This window comes from Bombyx mandarina, chromosome 04, assembly GCF_030267445.1.
Source record: "Bombyx mandarina strain Sakado chromosome 04, ASM3026744v2".
NCBI classification, from domain to species: domain Eukaryota; kingdom Metazoa; phylum Arthropoda; class Insecta; order Lepidoptera; family Bombycidae; genus Bombyx; species Bombyx mandarina.
Window position 1 is genome coordinate 12,588,729 of NC_143211.1, and position 12,727 is coordinate 12,601,455.

The following is a 12,727-nucleotide window of genomic DNA, read 5'->3' on the forward strand; positions in this document are numbered from 1 at the left end:
TCTTTTAATACCATATTTTTATATTTCAAAAATGATATTACAAAATGAAATGAAGTTGATTAATATGAAACATGACATAAAATGAAATGAAATGAAAACGAAATGGAATGAAATGAAATGAGATCAGATGATATGGGATGAAATATAATCTCAGTAAAATGGTGGTCATTTACTGAGATTTTTTCAGTGGACTTTTTGGAGGATCCCGAGAAGTCACGTCCAGTGGCTTTGTTTCATTTTCCTACATTTGTGCACTTTCATAGATATTAAACAGTTAATTCTTCCTATTCGTACACTCTTGACAGAGTGGTCGTGGTCATGCATCAGTCGGATCCTGCGATACCGATGCTCTCGCGATGCGACGCCATGTGGCACGATGTTTCGCAGAGTGAGAGCAAGCATTTATGTTGGAGTGAGTAACAGATTTTATGAGGTCGGTCCATCGTGTTGGAGATCGTCTGCGAGATCTTTTGCCCTCGACTTTCCCTTGCACCACCAACCGCTCAATGGAGTCCTCATTACGAGTGATGTGCCCGAAGAATTTGAGGATTCGTAATTGGACTGTTGACGATAGTCTCTCCTTGATGTTGAGCTCTTTCAGGATCGAAATGTTGGTACGGTGCGCGGTCCACGGAATTCTGAGGAGACGTCTCCAACACCACATTTCTAGTGCGTCGATCTTACGACGGTCTTGCATCCTCAGCGTCCACGTCTCAGCCCCATACAGAAAGATTGGAAAGACCAGGCATCTCATTAACCGAACTTTTGTATTTTTGGTTATTCTGCGGTCTCTCCAAATCTTTGTTAGCCTCTCAACTGAGGATCTTGTCACGGCGCAACGTCTTCGGATCTCATCTTCGCAGCCTCCAGCGTTGGTGATAGTGGAGCCTAGATATACATAGCTATTAACTACCTCGCATCCCGCTATATGTTGGACTTCCGGTTGGTTGATGTTAGCACGATCTACGATCATCATTTTGGTCTTATCACGATTGATCGCAAGTCCAAAATCCAACGCTGTAGTCTCCAGCCGGCGAAGAAGCACCTCGATTTCGTCTCTGGTTGACGCCAAGAGGGTAGTATCATCGGCGTATCTCAAGTTTGATATTTTCCGACCACCAACGGATATTCCTTTATCCCAATCTTCAAGAACTATCCGCATTATATACTCTGTGTATATATTAAATAAAAGAGGAGATAGTATGCAGCCCTGCCTAACGCCTGCCTGTGTGCTGAAGCGTTCGGAGTCAATACTGTCAACACGAACAGCGGCCGTGCCATCTTCGTACAGACGTCTGATGGTGTGTACAAGATGTTGCGGTACACCCATTTCCGTCAGTACCAACCACAGCTTCCACCACTTGACGGTATCAAAAGCCTTTCGGAAATCCACGAAGCACACATATAGGCTAATATTAAATTCTCTGGCCTTTTCTACAATTTGCCGCATTACGAGTAGTTGCTCTCTTGTGCCTCGACCTTTTACAAAACCTGCTTGCTCGGGGGCGATCTCTTGGGACAAGTAACCTTGGAGCCTCGTGTTAATTATGTGCAGCATGACTTTACTGGCGTGGGATACGAGAGAAATTAGTCTGTAGTTATTGCACTTTTTCGTTGATCCCTTTTTGTGAAGTGGAATGAATATCGAATGTGACCAATCGCTCGGCCAAACTCCAGTGACCCAAATTCGACAACAGATGATGTGCAGTATATCCACTCCGATTTCCCCCATGGCTTTTATTGTCTCGATGGGGATTTCATCAAAACCTACAGCCTTATTCCGTTTAAGGTGGTTGATAGCTGCTCGCACCTCGTCCTTTAAAGGCATCGGCTCCAGTTCCGAGGGTTCACTGTAGGTCATTGAGATCTTTGTTGTGGTGTCAGTAAACAGAGACTTGCAATAGTCTTTCCAAGCGCTAACAATCTTTTTGATCTCAGTGACAGTATCTCCAGACGCATTCTCAATAGCCCAAGTCTTTGGCTTAAATTGACGAGTTATAAGTCTGATTTTCATGTGTAAATCTTTTGTTTCAAAATTTTGAGAATGCCTTTCAACCTCTTCACATATTGATTGTAGCGCTGTGTTTCGGTCACGACGGCAAGCAGCCTGTATGGCGGAGCTCATGACGTTCAACTCCTGCATTCTGGCACCGCCAGCCTTAAGCTTTCTACGCTTCTCAATTAAGTCTCAGGTCTCGGTAGACATCCAATGCTGCCTTTTCTTGGATTTCTTTTTGGGCTGTGATTCGTGCACGACATCTTTTATAAATTGCACGGTAGATTGCCAGAGGTGATCAACGCTCACTTCCTTGCTGCAGTTTTCGTACCAGCACTGTTCCATATCCTGAAGAGACTAGACAAACGAGTTTCTATCAATGACTTCTAGGCGTTTGACAGTTTTTCTAATTATAGGTCTACGCAGTCTGATCCTCATATTGCATATTAGTAGCTGGTGATCCGACGTGACATCAGCTCCCGGTAGTGTATGAGCGTTGGTCATTGAGCTTCTCCATCTTGTCTTGATCAGTATATAGTCGATTTGGTTGCGGTGCTCTCCGTTTGGGGATGTCCAAGTATACAGTCTTCTGGGGTGGTGTTTGAAGGCTGTATTCATTTTTGTTAAGTTATTATCTGCCGCAAACTGAATCAACCGTTCTCCTCTACTGTTCCTGCAACCAAAACCGTAGTGACCCACGATATTTCGTAACCCTACATCCAAAACAGTGGTTCCAACCTTTGCGTTAAAGTCGCCGATAATCATCAGTATCTCTCTTTTTGGGATGTTGTTTAAACAAGCCTCGAGTTGATTATAGAAGCTCTCAATTTTTTCCTCAGTAGCAGCGCTGGTAGGGGCGTAGACCTGAATGATATTCAGTGCACATGGTGAAGCACTGAGTTTCATGGTGATGATCCTGTCGCTGACAGGATTATAGCCCAGGACCGACTCAGTCCAGAGCTTGGGTATTGCGATACCCACTCCAGCAAAGCTAGATAATTCATTTCCTGAGAAGTAGATGGTGTGGTTCTCCAGGTTTCTGTGCCCACTCTCTTTCCAATGCGTCTCACTTAGTCCCGTAATAACCGTATTACATCGCTCGAGTTCGTGATCCAGTACGTGGAGCTTTCCTTCATCGATGAGGCCTCTCACATTCCACGTTCCGATGCGGATATCATTACGTAATTGGAGTTTTGTTGTTCTTCTTCCAGTGGCATAATTTCCATGAGGTGCCTGGTCGCCTGCTCCCCCATGGCCGGTAACCAATTTCACACCCCGGTTCCCGGACAACTTAGGGCGCCGGTCGCTACTCGGATCGCAACGCACACTTTTACTCTTATAAGACCTGCTCATGACTCTCGTGGGAAATTAGTGCAGTGGTTTCCCGTTGCCTTCTGCACCAGCACTTTAGGGGGTATTTGATCCCCAAGGTTTCTGACGCCTCTTCCGTACAGGTTGCCCTGACGGGTGTGTATGGTTATACCCCCACTGCTCGGTCGCCATTGCCCCGTTGGTTTTCTAGCAGGGAGCACCACGGCAACCTGTTGGTCGCCGCCGCCATCCGGCGCGTGCAGGTGGGGTTGACAATAGGGCCGGTGAAGGTAGCATTCCGATCTCCCCTTACTCCCCGTAACAAACAGTTAATAAGCCGCCGTTAATAAACCTGAAGAAACACTAAATCACTAAATAGACAAAATAAAACAAATCACACAACTTCACTCCTTAGACCAGTGTCGATAATTTTTAAAACCAAAAAAAATAATAGTACGATGAAACCCATTACAAAAAGAGGGGAATATTATAAAAATGAAAGGAAAATAATTTACGGTCGATCTGAGGTCGGGAAGGGGTTGGGGGGGGGGGTAGGTTTAGGGTAAAAAATGGTTTTTCTCGATTTCCGGCAAAACTAAAAGTCCTATGGAAAAAAGTCAAATGACAAAGTTGTAGGTAATAAAAAGATCTAACACTTTTGTATTTACACTTTTTTCACATAACCTCAAAATGTAAGTGGAAAATTAAATAAACCAAGTTATTGGTTTTTTATTTTTATCTTTTTCAAAAAAAAATCTTTTTTCACGAAATTTGCTGAAAACTTACCTTTTTATGTCCCAAATACGCTGTAATTTATTTGATTAGAAATATTTATTTTTTCACCTTATTTTGAATTAATATCGAAAAAGGACCCTAATTTTCAATCAAAAATTCACCCGTCAGAATATCAGCTTTTTTCAAAAAATTGGTATGTTTTCTGCTCGTTGAAATCTCTACTTTCCGATGGTGAAAAAAAATATATATGTTACCGTAGTAAATCTTCTCAGAAAATGCAAAAAATCGAAAAAAAACTCGAATTCGAATATATTTTTTTTAATTATTATATACAATTTTTTATTTTAAAATTTACACTTTAATTACTCGAAAAACATAAGATTACATGTTACATTGATAGAAAAAATTTTCAAATCAAAATATAATACTATAATTAACAAACAAATAAGTTAATAAAATTCATATTTAATAAGACATCTACAATATTTGGAGAAAGTTGTCGAATCTTCTTTAAATTATATGCGTAGATGCCTATTTATAACTATTTTTAGATAACTTATATACCTGAGTGACCTACGAAAAATTTTAGCACATCAAAAGGTATTTGAAATATATGAAATATACATGAAAGTCAGCCAAAAGTTAGTTATTAAAAAATAATAATCTCCTTAATTTTGCACAAACAAATTTAGTTACTCCCAGGAAAAAATATATTTCTAAATACATAAACAATATATTAAAAATCTATAAAAAATATATAAATATATATAAAATATATATCGTAAATATATTTTTAATAACTAACTTTTGGCTGATTTTCATGTATATTTCATATATTTTAAATACCTTTTGATGTGCTAAAATTTTTCGCAGGTCACTCAGGTATATAAGTTATCTAAAAATAGTTATAAATAGGCATCTACGCATATAATTTAAAGAAGATTCGACAACTTTCTCCAAATATTGTAGATGTCTTATTAAATATGAATTTTATTAACTTATTTGTTTGTTAATTATAGTAGTCTATTTTGATTTGCAATTTTTTTTTATCAATTTAACTTGTAATCTTGTTTTTCGAGTAATTAAATGGTAAATTTTAAAATAAAAAATTGTATATAATAATTAAAAAAATATATTTGAATTCGAGTTTTTTTTCGATTTTTCGCATTTTCTGAGAAGATTTACTATGGTAACAAATTTTTTTTTTTCACCATCGGAAAGTAGAGATTTCAACGAGCAGAAAACATACCAACTTTTTGAAAAAAGCTGATATTTTGACGGGTGAATTTTCGATTGAAAATTAGGGTGCTTTTTCGATATTAATTCAAAATAAGGTGAAAAAATTAATATTTCTAAACAAATAAATTACAGCGTATTTGGGGCATAAAAAGGTAAGTTTTCAGCAAATTTCGTGAAAAAAGATTTTTTTTTTAAAAAGATAAAAATAAAAAACCAAAAATTTTGTTTTTTTAATTTTTTACATAAATTTTGAGGTTATGTGAAAAAAGTGTAAATACAAAAGTTTTAGATCTTTTTATTACCTACAACTTTGCCATTTGACTTTTTTCCATAGGACTTTTAGTTTTGCCGGAAATCGAGAAAAACCGTTTTTTTACCCTTACCCCCCCCCCCCCCCCCATCCCCTTCCCGACCTCAGATCGCCCGTAAATTATTTTTCCTTCCATTTTTATAATATTGTCCTCCGTTTCTAATGGGTTTCATCCTACTATTATTTTCTTTCACTTTTCATTATTTTTAAAGGCTTCTACCCTGGTCTATCCTCGCGTTCCCGCCAAAAAGTCTAAGCTACTACTACTATGTATGTACTATTTGCTTATGATAGGTACAGGTACGGTTCTTATTTTAATGGACTTAACATAAAAAACATTTTTTTTTTTTTTTAAGAGATTTTATGACCTGGTAACTAAGACCTTTAAGTCATGTCTTATTTTACTTTATATTATTCTTAATTTTATGAAAAATGATAATATGGAGTGAAATGAAATGAAGAAGAGAGAAGAATACGTCCAGCAGCTTTGTTTCATTTTCCCACATTTGTGCACTTTCACAGATATTAAACATTTAATAAACCACCGTTATTACACATTTAAACCTGAAGAAACACTAAATAGACAAAATAAAACAAATCACACAACTTCACTGCTCGCGTTCCCGCCAAAAAGTCCCCCATAAAAAACATTAAATAGTTTAGTACATAGATTATACACTTAATATATTTGAGGTTTAGTATCTCAAATATATTAAGTGTATAATCTATGGTTTAGTACATAGATTATACACTTGGTTTAGTAGATGTTTAAGTTTTTGTACGATGAAGTCGATTAAGTACAGTTTGTTTATTTTCTTTTTGAAATGGCATTTCATCCAGTGTTCCCAAAACAACGGAGCTGGTATTTATTTGTCAGGACCAGGTCTAAAACCCGATAAGATTGTTTTGCCGGCTAGATATTTCTTCATCACGTTCAGTTCTGTGGATGAAGAGACGTAAGTTAAATTGTTTTACTATATTAAACAGTATTCAGAAAATGTGCCTAATTTGACATCATATTTTAATTTATAACCCACATTCACATGTTACAATTCATAGTGTCTCGTTTAAGATGCTATCGGTGCAATAGGTATATAAAACAGGTTATGTTTACGCACCTTGTTTGTTTACAGAGGCAAATAGAAAATCTAGTTATTACTCTGCATTTTTTCCGGAATAGCAATAGTGAGATACAAAATATAGTGTAATAAAATATAATAAAATCTAATAGTGAGGTACAGAATAGTGAGATACAAAATATTTTAGACTATAGATAATAATTATGTAAATTGAATTACATCTAAAAATTAATTAATTTTAGTCATTGCTTAGTTCGATAGACGAGCTCGCGGCCCACCTGGTGCTAAGTAGCCACCAGAGCCCATAGACATTACCCACCTTGAGACATAACTTCTAAGTACATTTTTACAAAACAGCTGCCCAACCCTTTGTTGAAACACATTACTGCTTCATGGCAGAAATAGGCAGCATGGTAGTGGATGCCCGTGCAGGCTCACAAGCTGCCCTACCACTAGTAAGTACCCAATATTGATTTTTTTGTGGGTTTTATTTATATTACACCATGTTATTTTTTGGAATTTTTTTTTATTATTTTGATGGGTGGACGAGCTCACAGCCAACCTGGTGTTAAGTGATTACTAGAGCCCATAGACATCTACACAGTAAATGCACCACCCACCTTGAGATATAAGTTCTAAGGTTTCAAGTACAGTTACAACTGCTGCCCTGCCCTTCAAACTGAAACGCATTACTGCTTCACGGCAGAAATAGGCATGGTGGTGGTACCTATCTGTGCGGACTCACAAGAGGTCCTACCATCAGTCAATTTCCTTCCAACCTCTGAAAGTGCCGTTTTCAATCAGCATGTTACAGCAAAAAATAAGAAGCGCTGTGTATAGGTTTTGCCAAACCAGTACACTCTCAATTACAAAAATAAATCTACATTCACATTTGAATTCTTAGATAAAAACTAATTACCCACCATTATGACTTAATAGACTTTAATAAATTTAAATCAGGTACACTTCAGATTGGGCAAGAAATGTTGCAGTTGAAATTAAAGGAAAAACTCAGAAAACCAACTACTGTAGAATCTGGGTAAATAAATTAGACAGAAAAGATGGGACCTTTATTGTCCGTTACAAAATATATGAAACATGTTTTAATTTGTCTATTAACATTTATTACAAAAGTAAGAATATTGAAGGGTCACCAGTCACATTCAAAGGTATACATTTAACATGTCCAAAATATCTAAAGTTGAGATATGATTTTTGGAAATATGGAATAACAAACAATAATAAACTTTAACTGTCATTTGTTATGCATTCCTAAGGACGAAATATGAGCTATTTTTGTTTCTAATTAAATTTTATTAACTCTAAATCTTTAAGAGATATGTGGATAGCATTGTAAATCTTGTTCAAATTGAAGTGAAAGTTATTGTAGTCATCCAATTACACAATAATAAACTATTTTCATACTAAAGTCACAATTTATAATAATTATAATTTCTTCTAGGTCCTATTCTACCAGACCAATGCAACTGTCCAAGAAAAGATTTGACGTCATGGTTGACAGACTATGGCTGCAATAATGTACCTGAGCAAATTGTGAATGACCTTAAGGCATTTCAAGCTGTAAATATGACTGTAGAGGTAAAAAGAATTGTAGAGAAGTATCATCAACCGGAAAGCACAAGTTTTTGTCATTACATTATTAAAGGCAATGAAATATTCAGAAATTGCTATGGTCGACATGTGGGTTTTAATATGTTTGCTGACAATATTCTACTATCTCTAACTAGAAAAGTTAAATTGCCTGATGTAGAAATGGTCATAAACTTAGGTGATTGGCCATTAATAAAAAAAATACAGAACCATTGCCAGTCTTCTCATGGTGTGGTAGCTCACAGACAATTGATATTCTTATGCCAACCTATGATATTACTGAGTCAACATTAGAGAACATGGGCAGGTAACAGTTTCTTTTTTATCAAGTCAATGTAGATTTTCAATAACATTTGTAACTCAAGGGTGTATGATTGTAGGGTCACTCTGGATATGCTGTCTGTCCAAGGAAATGTGGAACGACCGTGGTCACAACGTGAACCCCGTGCTATTTGGCGAGGTCGAGACTCTCGCTTAGAACGACTTAAACTTGTTGATATTGCTCGATCTCATCCAGATCTGTTTAATGTATCACTTACAAACTTTTTCTTTTTTCGTGAAAAAGAAGAGCAATATGGCCCAAAACAGCCCCACATATCGTTCTTTAAATTCTTTGATGTAAGTGATCTTCAATACCAAAGATCTTCAAATATATTTTTATGATGTGTAATACACGTAATTAAAACATATTCATGTTTCAGTATAAATACCTAATAAATGTGGATGGAACAGTAGCTGCTTATCGTTTCCCATATCTATTAGCTGGAGGAGGACTGATTTTAAAACAAGACTCTGAATACTATGAACACTTTTACCAGCAACTTCGAGAATGGGAACATTATGTACCAGTTAAAAATGATTTGGGAGACTTAGTAGAAAAAGTTCAGTGGGCTCTCTCTAATGATGACAAAGCACACCAAATTGCAAGAAATGCAAGACAGTTTGCAAATGACCATTTACTTCCACAAAATATAATTTGCTATCATGCTGCTTTGATATCGGTAATGTAAAACATTTTTTATTTACTAACCCATCTTTGACCTAATTTGATGGTCGCACCTTAGGACAGGTCATTAAAGTAGATTGAGGAAGGTTAAATATAGGTGTCTCAAAAAGTAAAGTAAAGTGTACAAAGTAAATGCCGCCACGCACCTTGAGATATAAGTTCTAAGGTCTTAGTTTTTACAGTACAACGGCTGCCCCACCCTTCAAACCGTAAAAAGGAGGTGATAAGATAATCTCAATATTCGCGTACGTACGATACAAATCCAGCGAACTAAAGAACTCTCCATACACGTAGAGATTAAAACATCCGGTCATGACTTACGCGAGTGTGGTTTTCGCTCACGCTCACGCGGCCCGCACACACATAGACACCCTCCAATCTCTACAATCCCGCTTTTGCAGGTTAGCCGTCGGAGCTCCATGGTTTGTGAGGAACATTGACCTACACGACGACCTGGGCCTCGAATCAATCCAGAAATACATGACGTCAACGTCGGAACGGTACTTCGATAAGGCTATGCGTCATGATAATCACCTTATCGTTGCCGACGCTGACTACTCCCCGAATCCTGATCACGCAAGAGCCAGTCACCATCCATCTATCCATCCATCAGATCCAATACCTTTGCATTAGACGCCTTCAGCTCTAACACTGGGAGCAGGCTTAGGAACCCCAGTAACCGTACTTGTCGAACTCGACAAAGAGTTCGACGTGCAACCTAACCCATGAATCAGCTCGCTGAGTTTTTCGTCGGATCTTCTCAGCGGAGCAGTTTGTATAAGTCCGTCATGGGTATGCCAGAATTTCAAAGAACTATGAAAAGCGAAAGCTTGATGCTTGTGCACGCTACCGTTTTCTAACCATGCTCTCTGTTCAGTGGACAAGTCGGCTTGTTTGACTACGAGTAGATATGCAACTGTAGACGTTTTAGTCTAAAGGCCTGTCCGCATAGTGATATTTCACCGCGAGGTTTTTATTCTCGCGTATTAAATTCCGCGCGTATTAAATCAACTAAACCTAAGTAACTGCACATCACTATATTGTTGATTTATTTTGTATTTTAGGAGTGGAGTAAACGAATTTCAAACAAAATTCAAGTCCAAGAAGGTATGACACATGTACCACAGTTAGAATTTGCGTGCGATTGCAGTAACACTGAAGAAGAGATTCACGATGAATTGTGAAACAGTTTTTGAAACACCAAATGGAACCAAACCATATGCATATATTCATATATCACTAAATAGTTGATAAAAATCTCAACTGGAATCTCATAATATGTTGAATTTTGTCAACAAATTCAGGATCCTAGTTGTATAGTTATTTACATAGGTACATTATTATATTATAGTGTAATTATATCTTTCTTGTAATATTTTTAATATTTAAGAAATAAAGCTATTGTTGATACCAAAATTGTAAATTCTATGTGAAAAATTGTTGAGTTTCTTGAGAAACACTAGCAAAAAAATCAGTGGTCTTGTCTTTTTAATAATAATATAAAGATACTATGTACTCTGCACTACCTTTGGTTGACTGGTAGATAATGCCTTAGGCATTAAGTCCGCCAATGTAAATTTTACATGACGTGTAATAAAAAAAAAAAATTATTCATTTATTTTTCGAAATCCGATAACAGAACCGAATAGAATTTGATTTTTTTTTTTTTTTATTGCCTTTGTAGGCAAACGAGCATACGGCCCACCTGATGGTGAGTGGTTACCGTCGCCCATGGACTTCAGCAATGCCAAGGGCAGAGCCAAGCCGCTGCCTACCGCTTAATACTCTCCACAAGCCTCGTTTGAAGAAGGACATATCATAGCGCTCGGGAAACACCGTGGAGGGGAGATCATTCCATAGCCGGATGGTACGTGGCAAAAAAAATCTCTGGAAACGCACTGTGGATGACCGCAGTGGCTCCAGGTAGTATGGATGAACTCTACTCCGGTGGCGGGCGGTGCGATGGTAAAAACGAGACGTTGGTATCATCTCGAACAATTCCTCAGAGCACTCCCCATGGAACATGCGGTACAAAATACAGAGGGAACCGAAGTCCCTCCGCAGACCCAGAGGCTCCAAACGATTGGGACGAAATGTCTAGATTACGAAAAATCGTACCGCCTAATAACCTGCTTTCATACATAATGCCCTAAAAAGCAGAGTCTTCTTTACTATTATGTTATATTCATTAACGACTAAAATTGCATAAGTCAAAAAAAAAAATAAGATGCTTCCACAGTAAGCTGAATTAAAACTGAAAAATAATTAACTATAAGCAAAAAAAAAGTGCTTAAAAAATATTATTTACTTTTCATCCCACTGCGGAGCACGGGTCCCCGGCCACAAACTCTAATGACCTTATTAATTAATGTGCTGTAACGTGGTTGTACAAACGCTTCATTTCATTTGCAATCGCAGTGAATTTTAAACATGAGAACGGTAAAATTGATTGCTTAATCTTTTATTAGATTAAAGAAATAAAAATTATTAAATAAGATTTAAAAAAAAAATTGCATCTACTAGAGTAGGTACAAAAATTATTAAAATAAAAATCGTCGTCAATAATTCGTCATCGACTGTGCTACTGCTGACCTGATCCTCTGCTATGCTGATAAGTTTTGTTTAATAAGAACATTTTCGTCATCATCCTATCAATAATTTTTGGATGTTTTGTCGAAATGAAGTTACGGTTATGGTGAGCGAAATTTTGGTTTTTTTTTTAAATAAATATAGTTCCCAACCGGTTATTGGCAGAACTACAAATGCCCTTTCCCATTTAGCTCATATTCATTAGCTTAACTTCAATCTGTAGTGACTGTTGCTAAATACATATTAAATGAATAACACCCAGTTGTTAAATTACTCGCATGGATCTTGTACTAAGTTAACGATAGACACAACAAAAAATGTTTCCTGAAGTACAACAACAGCTGTGAAGTTTTACCAAAATCGAATAAAACACGAGAATACATTATAGTATAGAAACTTCAAATAGGTTAAAGGCGTGCCCTAAATTCCATTTCTTACTTTATTGAAGTCGTTGTGGCCTAAAGGATAAAACGCCTGGTGCACTCGTATCCAACGATGCAACGAATTTTTATAATGAAATTCGTACGTGGTAGGAGGTCTTTTAAGGGTGGTAAGCACCACTACCCTGCCTATTTTCTGCGGTGAAGCAGTAATGCGTTTCGGTTTAAAGAGTAGGGTCGCCATTCAGTGAAAACTGACTTAGAATTCGTGTCTCAAGGCGGGTTTTATGTTGTAGATGAATGTGGGCTCCGGTAATCAATTAACACAAGTGGGCCGTGAGCGCGTCCATCCATCTAAGCAATAAAATATATATATATTGTATATATTCAAATTTGAATTGACATTCACGGTGCACTGCAGAGTTTTTATTTGCGAGTTATGTGTGAGGCGTGTTCAATAAAAATAACATG

General features: G+C 37.0%; 1 protein-coding gene across 1 annotated transcript; it reads left to right on the forward strand.

Moving 5' to 3' along the window:
• Positions 1-6,374: 6,374 nt before the first annotated feature.
• LOC114246017 (protein O-glucosyltransferase 2) lies at positions 6,375-10,703 on the forward strand. The gene is given in 7 exon segments (XM_028178387.2): positions 6,375-6,547; positions 7,631-7,839; positions 8,133-8,480; positions 8,483-8,588; positions 8,662-8,899; positions 8,983-9,282; positions 10,352-10,703. Coding segments are annotated over 7 exon segments (1,494 nt in total). The 3' UTR covers positions 10,472-10,703.
• Positions 10,704-12,727: the final 2,024 nt, after the last annotated feature.